Raw genomic sequence first — 21,010 nt, forward strand, 5'->3', positions numbered from 1 at the left:
GTTCTGGGTTTCCAAGTCCAACTTCAGAACATGAGGGCAAAAAACAAAAAAACAAGTGCGATATTAAGGGTGCTGCACTGTTGGAGGTGCTGATTTTAAGATGAGGCACTCAAATTGAGGCCCTGTTTTGGTGAAGGTGTAAGATCCCATGCCATTGCTTTGGGGAAGAGTTGGAGAGTTATCCCCGGAGCCCCGACCAATATCTATTCCTCAATCAACAAGACAGACTAAATGTTATCTGGCCATCATCACATTTCTGTTTGTGGGAGTGGTGTGTAGGTTAGCTGCTGTGCTTCCAACATCACAGTGATTATTTTACACTTCAAAACGACTCCATTGGTTGTCGTGCTCTCTGAGACATCTAGTGGTTGTGAAAGGTTCTACGTCAACCCAAGTCTTTCTTTCTCCTGGGCACACCAAGGGAGAATGAGCATTTTCTAGAGACATTTCTTGAGTGCCCTTCAGCACTTTCTTTAAGAGATTTGCTGCGTCCTTTTGCACCTGAAAATTGCAGATGGGGTGCTCCCTCCTTGATTGCTTATTTCAACAGCCCCCCGCTACCTTGGGTGAGTGGGCCGAATTAATAAAAATGTGGATAGCGAGTGCACAAGTGCCACTCCCTTACAATCCAAACAAAGCAGGTGGAAATACATAGTATTCACAGCATGGAAACGGGCCATTTGGCCCAACAGAGCCTATACTGGTTCATGCTCCACTTAAGTCTCTTCCCACCCTACCTCATTGAATAATCCAGCCTGGGGTTTGAAAGGAAGTGGGTGAGAACACTGCACAGTTTTCTCATTCAGGCATTATTCCTTTCAACTGAAAAATCACCGTGTCGTTCTGCTACTTAAGGAAGGTGACAGGGGGGAAATCAGGAGATTATAGACCAGTTAGCCAGCAATAAAGGAGGATAGACTGAGTGAAAATCTTGAAAATTTCCAGCGGATCAAAGTGAACCAGCTTGGGGTTTGCTTTGACAAAGCTTTGACAAAGGGTCGTCTGGACTTGAAATGTCAGCCCTTTTCTCTCCTTACAGATGCTGCCAGACCTGCTGAGATTTTCCAGCGTTTTCTCTTTTGAAACCAAATTAAATGATTTCTAAAGGATGGGGACTTAAGGAAAACTAATTTGCATGGCTACAAGGGGGAGGTGTAGCGAGTCTGCTCTACAGTGAGCTGGTAAAGATTGATGGGTCAAATGCTCTCCTTCCACAGTGGCACAGTGGTTAGCACTGCTGCCTCACAGCGCCAGGGACCCGGGTTCGATTCCCGGCTTGGGTCACTGTCTGTGCGGAATTCACACCATCTCGCCGTGTCTGTGTGGGTTTCCTCCGGGTGCTCCGGTTTCCTCCCACAGTCCAAAAGACGTGCTGGTTAGGTTCATTGACCATGCTCAATTCTGTCTCAGTGTACCCGAACAGGCGCCGGAGTGTGGCGACTCGGGGATTTTCACAGTAACTTCATGTAAACCTACTTCATAGAATCATAAAATCCCTCCAGTGCAGGAAGAGGCCATTCAGCCCAGCGAGTCCACATCGACAACAATTCCACCCAGGCTCTATCCCCGCAACCCCACATATTTACCCTGTTAGTCCCCCTGACACTAAGGGGCAATTTAGCATGGCCAATCAATCTAACCTGCACATCTTTGGACTTGATTACAAATAAAAAAATAAAATCATTAAAAAAAATAAAAACTCTCTCCACCCCGGAGAGGTGCTGGTCACATTCTGAGCAGGCTTGGGGGCGGCGGAGGGGCAAGTGAATGATGAAAAAGATTGCATGGTTTCTGGAAATTCTTTGGCAGTTCAAGAACTGAAGCAATGAGCCTCTGGCATGTGGCTGCCTCAGGGGCGGTGCTAGATTACAGTCTGAGTCATCAGCAGGACTTGCTATAAAAGAGGGAGGTCGACTTCACTGAAACTCACACACTAACTCACAAAGGCACAGTGAGGAGATTGGAGCAAACCTCACCCAACAGACCAACAAGATGAACAAGAGATTCCCGCTGCAGGTCCGAATTATTGGATTAATGCAAAATAAGAAGGAAAAGGTGAGCTTTGTTAAAGTTGTTTTACAAAACCCATACTCAAGCATCAAGTACACTTCTTAAATTCTGTTTGGACATTTCACCTGTTTGTTTCTCCCTGATCCACTCACCAATATTTCCCTTTAATGACAGACCTACCTCGCATCAGTCCTGTGGTCGGATCAGAATGATATTATCGTCTACAGGAAATTTACAGAGTTCAAGAAACTGCACGTAAGTCGATTTTTATCTTTTGATAACTTTTCACTGACACCCACGACTTTCATTGTGTCAAGTGTGTGTGTGTTAAATCATTGCTGTTTCAATCACAGAAATCTGTTGTGAAGAAGTACCCTCTTGAGGCTGGGCGCATTAAAAAGTCTGATCGAAGTCTACCCAAGTTCCAAGGTAAGATTAACAGAATCATTTATTTTTTAAAAAATCCATTGATTAATCTGAACACTGCAAATAATAGATTAACATCTTCCTGGAAGGCGAGATTACCTGGAATTCTAGTTACACAAGCCGAAAAATTGATCACTATTGACAAGAATATTTTACAATCTCCAGTGTTATAAATTTGAAATTTTACGAACTCTAGTGTTATAAATTTGAAATTTTGAAATGCTACAAACTCCAGTGTTATAAATTTGAAAGTTTATAAACTCTAGTGTTATAAATTTGAAATTTTACGAACTCTAGTGTTATAAATTTGAAATTTTGAAATGCTACAAACTCCAGTGTTATAAATTTGAAAGTTTATAAACTCTAGTGTTATAAATTTGAAATTTTACGAACTCTAGTGTTATAAATTTGAAATTTTGAAATGCTACAAACTCCAGTGTTATAAATTTGAAAGTTTATAAACTCTAGTGTTATAAATTTGAAATTTTACGAACTCTAGTGTTATAAATTTGAAATTTTGAAATGCTACAAACTCCAGTGTTATAAATTTGAAAGTTTATAAACTCTAGTGTTCTAAATTTGAAATTTTACAAACTCTAGTGTTATAAACTTGAAATTTTGCAAACTCTAGTGTTACAAGTTTGAAATTTTACAAATTTGTGTTACAAGTTTGAAATTTTACAACTTTGTGTTACAAGTTTGAAATTTTGCAAATTTGTGTTATAAATTTGAAATTTTAAAAACTTCAGCGTAATATTCTACACTTGTAAAAATGAATTTTTAACCATGTCTTTAATTAATCACTACGAAAGTACATTGACTATCAAAGAAAAAGCTTTAAAATTCAGGATGTGACATATTCTCATTCTATTTATCTTGTAGACATCTCCAGAAGGGAAAGAAGGCATGCCCGTGTCAGTAAATCAGTTTTGAGGATAGGAATGCTGCAGGAATACTGTGACCGTTTAATGACATGCTGTACTAAGATCTCCAAGGACCAAGATGTCATTCAGTTCTTCCTGGCCACCAGCCAGGACCTGGCACCTTCCTTCTCCTCAGACAGGTGAGCGCAAGGCAGCAGTGAGGCCAATTTAACTTTACCAAACGGTTTACTGGGAGTCAAGTCACTGCAAAGTTAAATTCCCCTCTGGTTGATCAGCAATGGTCATATCAAAGCTTTAACTTCCTATGAGTGGTCCAGTCTTGTTCAAATCCGCACGCTTTCTCTCCTCTTTTGCTCTAGTGTCATCGTCATGCCATCTGCAGTTGAGAGGAGAAAGACTCTGAGACGTTCAGGCAAATCGTCTGCCCAGTCCATCACACAACCCGTTGCTGCGGAGAGTTACAAGTCCATAGCGTCTTATGACACAAAAGATACCAAGAACAAGCCCTTTAAGGTGTTGGAGAATGAGACTGTCGACGTTATAGCAAAGAACTCATCAGGTAATTTTTTTTTGGGGGGGCCGTCCACTCTCTACTTTTCTCTACTTTGAATGAAATGCATGAAGACACAGTAAATCTATTGGAAGAGGCTCTGATTTCCAAATTGTGAGCTTGGACGAGGGATGGTCAATTATTGAACTGAAAAATGTGATTTTTAAAATCTGGTTTCTGTGAAACATCTCAATTTTCCAACAATGCATTTAAAAAAGACCATTCTCTCTACATGTACACCGACAGAGATTTGATCCTGTATGTTTACGGTAGGATAGAGAGAGCAAACTAGTGAAATGTGACCTCGCACATCACTTGTTTAATTAAATCGAGGGCTTCAAGTTACCATGATTGTGGAGATGCCGGAGTTGGACTGGGGTAAGCACAGTAAGAAGTCACACAACACCAGGTTAAAGTCCAACAGGTTTATTTGGAATCACGAGCTTTCAGAGCGCTGCTCCTTCATCGGGTGATATATGCCGTGTTTGTGAACTAACTTCCACTCATTTGATGAAGGAGCAGCGCTCCGAAAGCTCGTGATTGCAAATAAACCTGTTGGACTTTAACCTAGTGTTGTGTGACTTCTTACTGTTCAAATTACCACATAAACCCTAACTGATTTTAACAAGCTGGGACAATACAGCTCTTCAAATACATAAAAAATAGTCTCACAATAATAAAATAGTACCGTCCATATTATCTCGTCCATTTACAAAACGTTGATGTAAACCAACAGAACATTGTAAAATTGATTTTTTTATCGCAGATAATAGGATAAACATGAATGTATGTTTGATGTGGGCGTGTATATCTTAATGGTTCTGATCCCTGTCACGGTTTAGGTTGGTGGCTTGTGGAAAATGAAGAGAAGCAGTTAGCTTGGTTTCCAGCTCCCTATCTCAAAAAATGTCTGGACTGTGTCCCATCAACAATGTCAATTATTGAAACAGATGGTAAGTTAAGGAGTCCAGCGAAGTACCAGTTTTATATTTTATATTAAAATTGCAATGTTCCATACACACTGCGTTTTATAAATTTTAATAGCATGAACACTCACTGCATTGTTCTGGTCTGACACAGTTAAAGATTGTTAGTGAAAGCCTGCATGAACACCATGTGTAGGGAAGGTGATGGCCTAGTGGTATTACCGCTGGACCATTAATCCAGAAACTCAGTTAATGTTCTAGGGACCTGGGTTCGAATCCCACCATGGCAGATGGTGGAATTTGAATTCAATAAAAAAACTCTGGAATTAAGAATCTACTGTTGGCCATGAAACCATTGTCGGTTGTCGGAAAAACCCATCTGATTCACTAATGCCCTTTAGAGAAGGATATCTGCTGTCCTTACCTGGTCTGGCCTACATGTGACTCCAGAGCCACAGCAATGTGGTTGACTCTCAACTGCCCTCGGGCAACTAAGGATGGGCAATAAATGCTGGCCCAGCCAGCGATGCCCATGTCCCATGAATAAATTTTTAAAAAGTATTTTCAAACTCTTCAATTCCAACCGTGTTCATTTTCTGAGGAACACTATGCCAGTCACACTCTCTCGTAAAAAGTCTTTCACTTCCAAATCTGAAAGTATTTTCTTCTCAGTTTCACCTCATTATAAAATGCTATAGCACAGAAGGAGGCCACTCAGCCCATTATCTCTGCGCCTGCTCTCGGCAAGAGCGACTTGGCCATTCACACTCCTCCTTTCCCCGTAGCCCTGCATATTTTCTCTTCAAATGATTATCCAATTTCCATTGGAAAATCAAATCTGAGATTGCCTCCACCAGTCTCAGGCAGTGCAATCCAAATCCTGACCACGTGCTGCTTAAAAACAGTTTTTCCAACATGTAGCCTTTGACCCACCATGAATCAGCATAGTTTGGCTCTTAACCTTTCAGACAAGCAGAACGGTTTCTCCCTATCTACCCTGCTCAGGCCCCTCACGATTTTGGACAGCTCCATAGAATCCCCTCTTAATGATCTCTTCTCTGAGGAGAACAGCCCCAGCTTTTCCAGTCTATCCACGTAACAGAAATCTCTCATCCTTTTCAACCATTTTCATAAACCTTTCTCTGCATCCTTTTTTTAATGCTCAGAATTGGACACAATAGGTGGGATGTTATGGCCTTGCTCGACCTGAGACCGGAAAATCCTGCTCGAGGTCAACGGAGTCTTCCCATTGTCCGCCCCTCGCTTGCTCCGATTCCATGGGGATGGGGCGGTAGAATTTTGGCGAATATCTCAGCTGTGGCTGAAGCGGTGTTTTGTAGGCGTATAACACATTATCAAATTTATAATGCATGTTAAGCAAAATCCAACTAAGATCACCCACTCTTTTCTGGTTCATATTTGTGGCTGAGGCCCATATTGCAGTAGATTTTTAATCAATATTTATCTAAAATTGACTTCTTTTCTCTCTATACATTTAGGCTGTCTATATTATGCTGTTAAAAGCTATGAAGCAAAAAATGAAGATGAACTATCCATGCATGTCGGGGTCATAGTTGAAGTGTTGAAAACCTCCAGTCGTGGATGGTGGCTTATCAGGTTTGTCCCACTTGACTTCTAATCCTTTGTTCCCGAATCAATAGTTTCAAATAATAAATAGTGTATGATATTTGAGGGAGGTGATGGCCTAGTGGTATTTTCACTAGACTATTAATGCTGAAACTCAGCTAATGTTCTGGGGACCCGGGTTCGAATCCCACCACGGCAGATGGTGGAATCTGAATTCAATAAAAAATATCTGGAATTAAAAATCTACTGATGACCATGAAACCATTGTTGATTGTGGGAAATACCCATCTGGTTCACCAATGTCCTTTAGGGAAGGCGATCTGTCGCCCTTACCCGGTCTGGCCTACATGTGACTCCAGAGCCACAGCAATGTGGTTGACTCTCAACTGCCCTCCAAGAGCAACTAGGGATGGGCAATAAATGCTGGCCAGCCAGTGACGCCCATGTCCCACGAATGAATTTTTTAAAAATCCTGAAGTTATGTTCTTCAATTGCCCCAAATTAACATTTGTTTTTAAATGAATTCTGAATGTAGCAACAATCTAAATTTCAATTTGTAATTCAGCAGAATTTATTTATGATTAAATGTTATTTATTTTCTATTTCAAGAATAATGTTATCAAAAATTAGCTAAACAAGGATTTGCATTGTGGCTTAGATCTTAAATTTTAAGAGAATTTAATGTCAACAGAATTCATTCTGTATTTAAGTATAAGAAATTTACAAGGAATGCAATCCATCATTGTGCATTCTGAAAACTGCAAAGAAACATGGAGACTAACCCACATCATTTTATTGACCAATAGGTACAATGGCAAATCTGGCTTTGTCCCATCCCTCTATCTCCAGCCATACAAAAACCCTCATTCAAAATTACAGATTCTCACCAAACCAGCCAGGTCCACCTCCACCCCCAATATAATCACCGAGATTGAAAATTCGCTGTCAAGTAACACCAAGTTCAACCTGCACAGAAACCAAGCCAACAATTATATATTGCCCTCAAAGAACATTGGTGACAATATTGGACAATATGAACAAACGTCAAAGTCTTCGACCAACTTGACGGACAATAGCCTGTCTGGGGATGAGTTGAGCATTCCCAATTCATACGAGTCAGATAGCAGGCGAGAAAGCTTGTGCAGTACTGGTTCAGGCAACTCGCAATTATCTGATGACAACAGCTTATCAGATAATTACCACATTCTTGAAGGCTGTGATAACGTGGCAAGATTGTTTGAAAAGAACCAAACCGTGGCTCCTGAGAGGAAGCTCAAAGACCTGAACCATTCTGGAGTGGAAAAGACGGAACTGAAACTCAGCCCTGTGGCTTCCACAAGTGAGAGCGTTACCGTTAAAAATGTCATCCCCAAGATACCGCCAAGGCCACATCGTCAAGAAATACTGGCGAGGTGCACAACCTTCACCAGGAACATGGTTCTGAGATCTCAACATATGTCTGACTTGAAAATGGCTGTGACAAAACCTTAGGCCCCTCAGCTGAAATAATAGCTAGAAAGGAAGCTTTGTTTTTACTTAAACAATATTTAGTTTTAAAATGGTATGCAGCAGCTGCAGTTTTTATACCTTTATGTGAGGAAAATGTAGGTAACCAACATTGCTATAATCATATTCGTTTTAAGATATGTTTTTATGCAATTTCTATGCGGCGGGATTCATTTTAAATCCTTAACTAATGTTACAGAGATGCAAAATGCACCAATTATTAGGGTGTTAGGTTAAATTCTTCAAGTGAACCGTAGTTCTTTCCTGAGAGCCCTACACATTTCTAGAATTTCAGACTGAACATTCTGTATTTTCATGTATTTACTGGAGGAATAGTAATTTTTCAGCGCATCTATAAGAAAGAACATTTTATTAATAATATTATTTGCTTAAATTAATGCATTCTGATTTGTGATTTGAAGTTTGTCTGTCATGACAAATATTGTGAAGTGTTTTTAATGAGATGTAAAAATAAAGACCATAATTGTTTTAAGAGATTCCAGTAGTTGGATTGGTTCTAAAGTTTTAAAATGTATTTATTACTATCACAAGTCGGTTTACATTAACACTGCAATGAAGTTACAGTGGCACGGTAGCACCAGGGACCTGGGTTCGATTCCCGGCTTGGGTCACTGTCTGTGTGGAGTTTGCACATTCTCCTCGTGCCTGCGTGGGTTTCCTCCGGGTGCTCCGGTTTCCTCCCACAGTCCAAAGATGTGCGGGTTAGGTTGATTGGCCATACTAAAATTGCCCCTTAGTGTCCTGAGATGCGTAGATTAGAGGGATTAGCGGTTTAATATGTAGGGATATGGGGGTAGGGCCTGGGTGGGATTGTGGTCGGTGCAGACTCGATGGGCTGAATGGCCTCTTTCTGTACTGTAGGGTTTCTATGATTTCTATGATTCTACTGTGAAAATCCCCTAGTCGCCACACTCCAGCGCCTATTGGGTACACTGAGGGAGAATTTAGCATGGCCAATGCACCTAACCAGCACGTCTTTCAGACTGTGGGAGGAAACCGGAGGAAACCCATGTAGACACGGGGAGAATGTGCAAACTCTACACAGACAGTGAGCCAAGCCAGGAATCGAACCCGGGTCCCTGGCACTGTGAGTCAGCAGTGCTAACCACTGTGCTGTTCCTTATTAAATCTGTTAATACCACTGGCTGCCGATAAGGGGATCCACATTAAAGGCCGTGCTCGTGGTCTATCCATAGTCTAATCCCACAACAACATGGTTGATTTTTAATTGCAGTCTGAAGTGGTCTGCCAAAGTTATTACAAAATGGCCGCCATGCCCTCTAAGAAGAAGGTCCACTACCAACGGCTGAGTGTATCCTTGGATAATCAATGACCATGCCCCATGAATGAATGTTAAGAAACATTGTTAATAAATTTTGATTTTGATTTGATTCATTATTGTCACATGTATTAGTATACAGTGAAAAATATTGTTTCTTATGCTCTATACAGACAAAACATACTATTCATAGAGAAGGAAAGGAGAGTGTGCAGAATGTAGTGTTACAGTCATAGGTAGGGTGTAGAGAAAGATCAACTTAATGCAAGGTAGGTCCATTCAAAAGTCTGATGGCAGCAGGGAAGAAGGATCTCTTGACTCGGTTGGTATGTGTCCTCAGACTTTTGTATCTTTTTCCTGATGGAAGAAACTGGAAGAGATTATGTCCAGGGTGTGTGGGGTCTTTAATTATGCTGGCTGCTTTTCTGAGGCAGTGGGAAGTGTAGACAGAGTCAATGAGTGGGAGGCTGGTTTGAGTGATGGACTGAGCTTCGTTCACGACCCTTTGTAGTTTCTTGCAGTCTTGGGCAGAGCAGAAGCCATACCAAGCTGTGATACAACCAGAAAGAATGCTTTCTATGGTGCATCTGTAAAGGTTGATGAGAGTCATAGCGGACATACTAAGTTTCCTTAGTCTTCTGAGAAAGTAGAGGCATTGGTGGGCTTTCTTATGTGGCCAAACGGGCCATCTAAAATGGCGATTTGTAAAGCACTCTGGGACAATTGGGCAAGAACTAAAACGTCAGGCTGTAGTTTAAAGACAGAGACAAACAGGCTGCAACCCTGACGAGTGCATAAACAGGATATGGGTCATCTCCAGGATGAAAGGGACTTTATGGTCACACTGGGTTGTTTCATCTCCAGGATGAAAGAGACTTTCTGGTCACATTGGGTTGTTTACCAGACATAAGGGCACCGTGACCCCTTATTTAGGAGGGAGGTATGTGACCTATGTGCCTCCAGCACCTACAGACATGGCCGTTGGGGACACACCCAGAGATCGGTGTGGCAGCACCTGATTGGACTCTTATCGATCAGGGTGATCAAGTCCTGATCGATTGATTGGCAATGGCCAAAAGGGGCGTGAAACCCAAGGGGGTATAAAGGGTGCTGCGCAACCAGTAATCTCTGTCTCTCTCTGACCCCATGAACGGGCTTCAACACCGGTGACCATCGCCAGCGACGACCAGCACGAGGAGAGCCACCACACCTGAGAAGGAAGGAAGACCAGTGCCAGACCAGACCAAAGGACCAGACTACACAGAGGACGACCGAGACCAGCCCACAGATAAAGGCCAATATCTGCTTGGGTACTTGCCAGTCACGCAAAGTTAAGTCAAGGTCTTATATTGGACTTGAACTTTAGTATTTTTCTGTAAGATAACTTATCGTTGGTTGGGTGGGTGATTATTGATTGTGGGGGTTTAAATAAATATTGGTTGTACTAATAAGACGTCTACTCGTAGTTATTTGTCCACCGTATAAGGATTGAAACAGACTGTGCGGCAGGCACAACACTTAATTATAGTCGGCATGGGATAAAGGCTTATGAATGGGAAGAAGAGCTCACTTGAAGTCATGTGAAGCTTCTGTAGTAGCACTCTTATTGAGAAAGGTGACTAAAGTCTATCTGTTATATCTGGCTGATCACTACACTATGCCCAGTTGAGAAAGAAAATCGAAAGCAAAAATTATAAATGATCAATGAGCCGTCACATTAAAATTTGAACATGCTGTATTTTCCATCATGGAAAAAGTGCTTTTTCGTTACCTAACATTAGGAGGTGTAACTAGATGCTTCCAAGGTATGGCACGGTAGAATTACAACTAGGGTTGCTGTGGTGAACCATCGTTGGTTCCCACTAGATAGTACTGAGCCAGGGTCTGGCCAGTACTACAAGTATGTATATATGTTGCTGTTGGGGTTAGGGATGGGTTGTTCTACTTGATGCTGTTGGGGTTAGGGTTGGGTTGTTACACCTTGTATTATAGTTATTGTGGTACATCCCAGTCGGGCTCCGCCTCCTGGGAGAGGTATAAAGGTCTCTGCTCTGTCTGGGACCCCTCAGTCTGGGATCGTGTATATAATTAGTAGCTTCGTTGTTACAGCAAATAAAAGCCTTTATTTCCTGAGCATCTCAAGCCTCGTGTGTGATAACGCGCATCAGTTGCCAACTGCAATTAAATACATTCCTGGAGGTTAATCACATGACTCACTCCCAGGCTCCAGCCAACACATCCATCCCTGTGACACACTGCCTTGCAATGCAATTGGAAGCACAAAGACTCATTACACAATTAGATGATGCTGCTGTATGGCCTCCCCCAGCCCTCCCATTTTCAATAGTTTTTTTTATCTGATACAAGAGAAATGTTAAAAAAAAATCACAAAAACAAAAATCGATATTTTGCTCTCCCATTGATTTTTCTCCAGGGATGCGCACTGCAGTGTCCTGGGGATAGGTCTTCAATTCTGGAGACTCCAGCTCAATCCTGGAGAGTTGGCGACCCTCGTAACTACAATAGATTTCTATCACCCCATGAATCATCAGGGGATGGGTGTGCAGGCAGTGCTATGTTCCTCTTGCACTATGTTTGAGGTGAGGGACGACGACAGTGTCCCTGCTGATTACACCTGTGGGAAGTGCACCCATCTGCAGCTCCTCCAAAACCGTGGTAGGGAACTGGAGCTGGAGTTGGATGAACTTCGGATCATTAGGGACGCAGAGGTGGCCATAGACAGAAGCTTTAGGAATACAGTTACTCCGCGGAATGAAAACAGATGGGTGACGGTGAGAGGGGCTGGGAGGAAGCAGTCCGTGCAGGGATCCCCGGTGGTCGTTCCCCTTAGCAACAAGTATTCCGCTTTGGATACGGTTGAGGGGGATGACATACCAGTGGTGAGCCGCAGTGAGAGGATCTCCAGCACTGTGTCCATCTCTGTGGCTCGGGAGGGTAAGGGGGAAAGCGGGAGGGCAATAGTTATTGGGGACTCGTTAGTTAGAGGGATAGATAGGAGGTTCTGTGGCAGCAAAAGAGACTCACGGATGGTATGTTGCCTACAGGATGCCAAGGTCCGTGATGTCTCAGACCGTGTTTTCCGGATTCTGAGGGGGGAGGGGAAACAGTCACAAGTCGTGGTACACATTGGTACCAATGACATAGGTAAGAGAAGGGACGGGGATTTAAAGCAGGAATTTCTGGAGCTGGGCTGGAAGCTGAGAGCCAAGACGAAACATGTGGTCATCTCTGGTACGTTGCCGGTGCCACGTGATAGCGAGTTGAGGAACAGGGAGAGAGTGCAGTTAAACATGTGGTTGCAGGGATGGTGTAGGAGGGAGGGCTTCAGATACGTGGATAATTGGAACACATTCTGGGGAAGGTGGGACCTGTACAAACAGGACGGGGTGCACCTGAACCAGAGGGGCACCAATATCCTAGGAGGGAAATTTGTTACGGCTCTTCAGGGGGGTTTAAACTAATTTGTCAGGGGAGTGGGAAAAGGAGTTGTAGTCCAGAAGTCAGTGAGGGTGGTGAGGTATTGGGGAAGGTATCAGGGTCAAGGGTGGGTACTGGTAGACAGGAAGGTGGGTTGAAGTGTGTCTACTTCAATGCAAGGAGCATCCGGAACAAGGTAGATGAACTTGGGGCGTGGATTGGTACTTGGGACTACGATGTTGTGGCCATTACGGAGACGTGGGTAGAACAAGGACAGGAATGGTTGTTGGACATTCCGGGGTATAGATGTGTCACTAAGTGTAGGGAAGCTGGTAAAAGAGGTGGAGGAGTGGCATTGTTAATCAAAGATAGTTTAACGGCTGCGGAAAGGCACTTCGAGGGGGATCTGCACACTGAGGTAATATGGGCTGAGGTTAGAAATAGGAAAGGAGCGGTCACGTTGTTAGGAGTTTACTATAGGCCCCCAAATAGTAATAGAGATGTGGAGGAAGAAATTGCTAAGCAGATTATGGATATGTGTGGGGGTCACAGGGTAGTTGTCATGGGGGACTTTAACTTTCCAAATATTGATTGGAACCTTTGTAGGTCAAATAGTTCAGATGGGGCAGTTTTTGTGCAGTGTGTGCAGGAGGGTTTCCTGACACAATATGTGGATAGGCCGACAAGAGGTGAGGCCACATTGGATTTGGTACTGGGAAATGAACCGGGCCAAGTGTTAGATTTGGTTGTGGGAGAGCACTTTGGAGATAGTGACCACAATTCGGTGTCTTTTGTTATTGCAATGGAGAGGGATAGGGCCGTACGGCAGGGCAAGGTTTACAATTGGGGGAGAGGTAATTATGATGCGATTAGGCAAGAATTAGGGGGCATAAGTTGGGAACAGAAACTGTCAGAGAAAGGAACTAATGAAAAGTGGAACTTTTTCAAGGAACAAATACTGGATGTCCTTGATAGGTATGTCCCTGTCAGGCAGGGAGGAAATGGCCGAGTGAGGGAACCATGGTTCACGAAAGAGGTGGAATGTCTTGTGAAAAGGAAGAGGGAAGCTTATGTAGGGATGAGGAAACAAGGTTCAGATGGCTCGATTGAGGGTTACAAGTTAGCAAGGAATGAGCTGAAAAAGGGGCTTAGGAGAGCTAGGAGGGGACACGAGAAGTCCTTGGCGGGTCGGATCAAGGAAAACCCCAAGGCTTTTTACTCTTATGTGAGGAATAAAAGAATGACCAGGGTGAGGTTAGGGCCGGTCAAGGACAGTAGTGGGAACTTGTGTATGGAGTCAGTAAAGATAGGCGAGGTGATGAATGAATACTTTTCTTCAGTGTTCACCAAGGAGAGGGGCCATGTTTTTGAGGAAGAGAAGGTGTTACAGGCTAATAGGCTGGAGGAAATAGATGTTTGGAGGGAGGATGTCCTGGCAGTTTTGAATAAACTGAAAGTCGATAAGTCCCCTGGGCCTAATGATATGTATCCTAGGATTCTTTGGGAGGCAAGGGATGAGATTGCAGAGCCTTTGGCTTTGATCTTTGGGTCCTCGCTGTCCACGGGGATGGTGCCAGAGGACTGGAGAATGGCGAATGTTGTTCCTCTGTTTAAGAAAGGGAATAGAAATGACCCTGGTAATTATAGACCGGTTAGTCTTACTTCGGTGGTTGGTAAATTGATGGAAAAGGTCCTTAGAGATGGGATTTACGACCATTTAGAAAGATGCGGATTAATCCGGGATAGTCAGCACGGATTCGTGAAGGGCAAGTCGTGCCTCACAAATTTGATAGAATTTTTTGAGGAGGTAACTAAGTGTGTTGATGAAGGTAGGGCAGTTGATGTCATATACATGGATTTTAGTAAGGCGTTTGATAAGGTCCCCCATGGTCGGCTTATGATGAAAGTGAGGAGGTGTGGGTTAGAGGGAAGGTTGGCCGATTGGATAGGTAACTGGCTGTCTGATCGAAGACAGAGGGTGGTGGTGGATGGAAAATTTTCAGATTGGAGGCAGGTTGCTAGCGGAGTGCCGCAGGGATCAGTGCTTGGTCCTCTGCTCTTTGTGAGTTTTATTAATGACTTAGAGGAAGGGGCTGAAGGGTGGATCAGTAAATTTGCTGATGACACCAAGATTGGTGGAGTAGTGGATGAGGTGGAGGGCTGTTGTAGGCTGCAAAGAGACATAGATAGGATGCAAAGCTGGGTTGAAAAATGGCAAATGGAGTTTAACCCTGATAAATGTGAGGTGATTCATTTTGGTAGGACTAATTTAAATGTGGATTACAGGGTCAAAGGTAGGGTTCTGAAGACTGTGGAGGAACAGAGAGATCTTGGGGTCCATATCCACAGATCTCTAAAGGTTGCCACTCAAGTGGATAGAGCTGTGAAGAAGGCCTATAGTGTGTTAGCTTTTATTAACAGGGGGTTGGAGTTTAAGAGCCATGGGGTAATGCTGCAACTGTACAGGACCTTGGTGAGACCACATTTGGAATATTGTGTGCAGTTCTGGTCACCTCACTATAAGAAGGATGTGGAAGCGCTGGAAAGAGTGCAGAGGAGATTTACCAGGATGCTGCCTGGTTTGGAGGGTCGGTCTTATGAGGAAAGGTTGAGGGAGCTAGGGCTGTTCTCTCTGGAGTGGAGGAGGCTGAGGGGAGACTTAATAGAGGTTTATAAAATGATGAAGGGGATAGATAGAGTGAACGTTCAAAGACTATTTCCTCGGGTGGATGGAGCTATTACAAGGGGGCATAACTATAGGGTTCGTGGTGGGAGATGTAGGAAGGATATCAGAGCTAGGTTCTTTACGCAGAGAGTGGTTGGGGTGTGGAATGGACTGCCTGCAGTGATAGTGGAGTCAGACACTTTAGGAACATTTAAGCAGTTATTGGATAGGCACATGGAGAGCACCAGGATGATAGTGAGTGGGATAGCTTGATCTTGGTTTCAGATAAAGCTCGGCACAACATCGTGGGCCAAAGGGCCTGTTCTGTGCTGTACTGTTCTATGTTCTATGTACTTTGTTTCTAGGTTACAATTGGTTTTGTATTTCAGCTACAGTCATTTGACATTCCCACTGGAAACATGTTTGAAAATGAGTCTGTACCTCAAGTTTGTCCAAAATTGTAATAAATCATAGAATCCCTACAGTGCAGAAGGAGGCCATTCGGCCCATCAAGTTTGCACCGACCACAATCCCACCCAGGCCCTTAACCCTATGCATTTACCCTAGCGATCCCCCTGACAACAAGGGGCAATTTTGCATGGCCAATCCACCTAACCCACTTTGGACTGTGCGAGGAAACTGGAGCACCCGGAGGAAACCCCCGCAGACACGGAGAGAATGTGCAGACTCCACACAGGCAGTGACTCAAGCTGGGAATCGAACCCATGTCCCTAGCACTGTGCGGCAGCAGTGCTAACCACTGTGCCACCATGCCGCCCTAATTTGCAAGGACAGATGGTATGAGGACATTTTATTTATATATAAGGGGCTGGTCTTGTGATGAGACAAGGTTGAAGTGGGTATGTGTAGAGTTGGAAAAGAAACTGGGGGAAGGCAGAGGTTCAAAGCTGAGCCAGGGCTAAGCCTGGTGGGATGAGGGGGTGGCAGTGGGGGTTTAGTGAGCGAGTGAAGGAAGGAACAAAGGCAACTGAGCAGACCCTGTTCACAGAGAAGTCAATAAATTATTTGCGCTTGTTGGAGTCTAAGACAGGAAGAAGGTCTTAGAGATAGTGGAGGCGGGGATTAAAAAAAGATGTTTCTTTGCTCTTGGGAATAATTCTGGAGTAATGAGTTCTGGCAGTGGAGGGAGGGGAATGGCTGCATTGGGTTGGCCCAGCCAGACTGGGTGATGCATGGATATGTCAGTTGTGAGCTGGAAATGTTCAAGATGATTCCCCTTTGATACAAAGGATTGACTTGACTCTGGGTTCAGGATGGGGGGTCCATGTGGGAAATGTCGGATTTGATAGGACAGAACCAGGTGAAGCCAAGGGATGCAAGACTACAGGTACTTTTTTTTCTCATTTTACTCACATTCCTCTTCATCTCACAATTTCCTGATCAACTATGTTCATATCATTAGAATGTTCTCATTGAGTTAATCCATCAATGGTTGAAGCTGTAAGACCATATGTCATAGGAGCAGAATTAGGCCACTCAGCCCATCAAGTCTGCTCCGCCATTCATTCATGGCTGATATTTTTCTCATCCTCATTCTCGTGCCTTTTCCCTTTATTAATCAAGAACCTATCTATCTATGTCTTAGAGAGATAACATATATGATATATATCTCACAGGGTTGAAACTTTGCCAAAATATTTCCTTTGCAATTAACAGAATAAGTCAATTTAGCTCTGACGAAGGGTCATCCAGACTCGAAACGTTGGCTCCATTCTCTCTCCACAGATGCTGTCAGACCTGCTGAGATTTTCCAGCATTTTCTGCTTTTGTTTCAGATTCCGGCATCCGCAGTATTTTGCTTTGATATTTATTCCAATTTGCTGCAACACTAAATTAAATGCACGTTCTGGCCTAAAGCCGGTCCCGCCCACCGCGGAATTTCCAGTCCCTGGGCAGGCGGGACTGGGAAATCCCACCCTCGTGTCGCACCACTCCTCTTGTCAGTTTTTTACAGCCTTAGACACACCTGGATTTCTCCGTCAGTCTCATGTTCTGCCACATGTAATCCAAAAACATGGAAGCCTGGAACAGTCTGCCGATCCTCTTGAAGTGTCGCTCTGGAGTATTCAATAAAAGGCAAATGAGCTTCAGAGATCTTATGGCAATGGAAGAAAACTCACTTCCAGCTACTTGTAGGCCCTGCCTCGGACTGACACGTAGAAAAGAATAAACACTTCACAAAAAAGAAAGACAAATTCAATGAAGAAAGCAGTCAGGTGGAACTGTCTGATAACACTTTAGACTCATTGTTTCTCAAAATAGAAATATTAGATTTGTATAGACGAGACACCAGCAAAGTGGAAAGAAAAGGACATGCACCTTCCTTTAAAAATTACACCTGGCCCTTTATCTTTCAACCAAAAAACATTGTTTTTAAAATGTTCCGGACGATTTGGTTTCTGGGTCCTAGCTGAGGGCTAACGAGAAAGTTTTATTTGAACCTGGCATCAGCAGTTTATGTAATATTTTTGACCACTGTTGGTGCAAAGCTGTCAGAGCTTTGAGAAAGGGTGATCTGGACTCGAAACGTCAGCTCTTTGCTCTCCTTACAGATGCTGCCAGACCTGCTGAGATTTTCCAGCATTTTCTCTTCTAGTTTCAGGTTTCAGCATCCGCAGTAATTTGCTTTTAATCAGTGCTCGGACCCCAGCTATTCATTATGTATATGAATAATTTAGACGAGGGAACTAAAAATATAATATCTGCCGCAGAAACAGTGTGAGCTCTCTCTCCAGCGAGGGCTGGTATCTGCATTCCACTTGCCCCCTGCCCTGTCTGCAAGTCACTCGAGTCCAGGGCCTCACCACGTGCAGATCCTGCCGCTGTCAGTATCTGCGCTGCTGGCTGCAAGTGTGAAATCGAGCGGTGCTGTATCTTCACCAGCATGTTCATCCCCACTGTTCCTCCACAGCTGGCCATTCTTGGATATCTGAAAGCACAAAGGCACAAGAGTATGGTCGCCAGGTAATACGTGCGTGCTTGCATCATCTACAAATCAGGAGTGTGGGGGTGAGAGGGAGGTGGAATGTGAGCTGGGTAATTGGTTAAGAGGATACCATCTCCTTTGATAGTTTCAGCTCCTGTGCTGCTGACGGCTTTCGGGCAATCGCAGTCCCAACAATGGCCATTACCATCGCCTCCATGGAGGTCAAGTTCTGCCCACGTGCATGTGTCTCTCCAGTTGGCTTCTTTTGTGCACCAGCTGCCTTGCCAGAGATACGGCAACATTGTGCAATATGTCTGCATGAACCCCTGGGTGCAGTCAGATGTGGGTGTGGGACTTCCAGCAGTGCCAAGTACATGAGACTGAAGTAGAGAGTATGAATGCCAAGCATGTGTCCTGATTCATACAGGTTGTTTATAGGAAGTAGTGTAGATGTAGCGATTTGAGCATTGCTTGAGGTTAGTTATGCAGTTGTGTGACACTTGATGAAGCGTTTAGTGAACTTGATCACTCCTGTAAGATCACTGAATCTCTTGCACCATTCAGTATGTAAGATCACTGAATCTCTTGCAGCACTGTAACCAGGTACTCAGGCCCGACTCCAGCCATTATAGAACATAGAACATAGAACATAGAACATTACAGCGCAGAACAGGCCCTTCGGCCCACGATGTTGCACCGACCAGTTAAAAAAAAAAACTGTGACCCTCCAACCTAAACCAATTTCTTTTCGTCCATGAACCTATCTACGGATCTCTTAAACGCCCCCAAACTAGGCGCATTTATTACTGATGCTGGCAGGGCATTCCAATCCCTCACCACCCTCTGGGTAAAGAACCTACCCCTGACATCGGTTCTATAACTACCCCCACTCAATTTAAAGCCATGCCCCCTCGTGCTGGATTTCTCCATCAGAGGAAAAAGGCTATCACTATCCACCCTATCTAAACCTCTAATCATCTTATATGTTTCAATAAGATCCCCTCTTAGCCGCCGCCTTTCCAGCGAAAACAATCCCAAATCCCTCAGCCTCTCCTCATAGGATCTCCCCTCCATACCAGGCAACATCCTGGTAAACCTCCTCTGCACCCTCTCCAAAGCCTCCACATCCTTCCTGTAATGTGGGGACCAGAACTGCACACAGTACTCCAAGTGCGGCCGCACCAGAGTTGTGTACAGTTGCAACATAACGCTACGACTCCTAAATTCAATCCCCCTACCAATAAACGCCAAGACACCATATGCCTTCTTAACAACCTTATCTACTTGATTCCCAACTTTCAGGGATCTATGCACACATACACCTAGATCCCTCTGCTCCTCCACACTATTCAAAGTCCTCCCGTTAGCCCTATACTCAACACATCTGTTATTCCTACCAAAGTGAATTACCTCACACTTCTCCGCATTAAACTCCATCCGCCACCTCTCGGCCCAACTTTGCAACCTGTCTAAGTCTTCCTGCAAACTACGACACCCTTCCTCACTGTCTACCACACCACCGACTTTGGTGTCATCAGCAAATTTGCTAATCCACCCAACTATACCCTCATCCAGATCATTAATAAATATTACAAACAGCAGTGGCCCCAAAACAGATCCCTGAGGTACACCACTTGTAACCGCACTCCATGATGAATATTTACTATCAACCACCACCCTCTGTTTCCTATCCGCTAGCCAATTCCTGATCCAATTTCCTAGATCACCCCCAATCCCATACATCTGCATTTTCTGCAGAAGCCTACCATGGTGAACCTTATCAAACGCCTTACTAAAATCCATATATACCACGTCCACTGCCTTGCCCCCATCCACCTCCTTGGTCACTTTCTCAAAAAACTCAATAAGGTTAGTAAGGCACGACCTACCTGCCACAAAACCATGCTGACTATCACCTATCAATTCATTACTCTCCAAATAACTATAAATCCTATCCCTTATAATTTTTTCCAACATCTTGCCGACAACAGAAGTGAGACTCACCGGTCTATAATTCCCGGGGAAGTCTCTGTTCCCCTTCTTAAACAATGGGACAACATTCGCTAACCTCCAATCTTCTGGTACTATACCAGAGGCCAACGACGACCTGAAGATCAGAGCCAGAGGCTCTGCAATCACTTCTCTTGCCTCCCAGAGAATCCTTGGATAAATCCCATCCGGACCAGGGGATTTATCTATTTTCAGACCCTCCAGAATATCCTGCACATCCTCCTTATCAACTGTAATACTGTCTATTCTACTCCCTTGCAACCCAGTGTCCTCCTCAGCTATATTCATGTCCCCTTGCGTGAACACCGAAGAGAAATATTGGTTCAATGCTTCACCAATCTCCTCCGGTTCCACACATAACTTCCCTCTGCCATCTATAACTGGCCCTAAACTTGCCCTAACCAACCTTCTGTTCTTGACATACCTATAGAACGCCTTAGGATTCTCTTTAACCCTATCCGCCAAAGTCTTCTCATGTCCCCTTTTAGCCCTTCTAAGCTCGCTCTTCAACTCCCTCTTAGCCAATCTAAAGCTTTCTAGTGCACTACCCGAGTGCTCACGTCTCATCCGAACATAAGCCTCCTTTTTCTTTTTAACCAACAAAGAAACTTTTTTGGTGCACCACGGTTCCCTAGCCCTACCAATTCCTCCTTGCCTGACAGGGACATACCTATCACAGACTCGCAGTAGCTGCTCCTTGAAAAAACTCCACATGTCGGACGTTCCCAGTCCCTGTAATCTCCTAGTCCAACCTATGTTTC

At 44.0% G+C, this 21,010-nt stretch overlaps 1 protein-coding gene across 1 annotated transcript; it reads left to right on the forward strand.

The window, feature by feature from the left end:
* Positions 1-1,947: 1,947 nt before the first annotated feature.
* On the forward strand, positions 1,948-8,378 carry LOC144510356 (NADPH oxidase organizer 1-like). Its single transcript, XM_078239793.1, has 8 exons — positions 1,948-2,055; positions 2,185-2,265; positions 2,364-2,439; positions 3,319-3,499; positions 3,680-3,879; positions 4,713-4,823; positions 6,296-6,413; positions 7,190-8,378. Exons 1-8 carry the CDS (start codon positions 1,993-1,995, stop codon positions 7,872-7,874), a joined length of 1,515 nt encoding a protein of 504 aa, XP_078095919.1. The 5' UTR covers positions 1,948-1,992; the 3' UTR covers positions 7,875-8,378.
* Positions 8,379-21,010: the final 12,632 nt, after the last annotated feature.

Source organism: Mustelus asterias, chromosome 23, assembly GCF_964213995.1.
Source record: "Mustelus asterias chromosome 23, sMusAst1.hap1.1, whole genome shotgun sequence".
In the NCBI taxonomy this organism is placed as follows: Eukaryota; Metazoa; Chordata; class Chondrichthyes; order Carcharhiniformes; family Triakidae; genus Mustelus; species Mustelus asterias.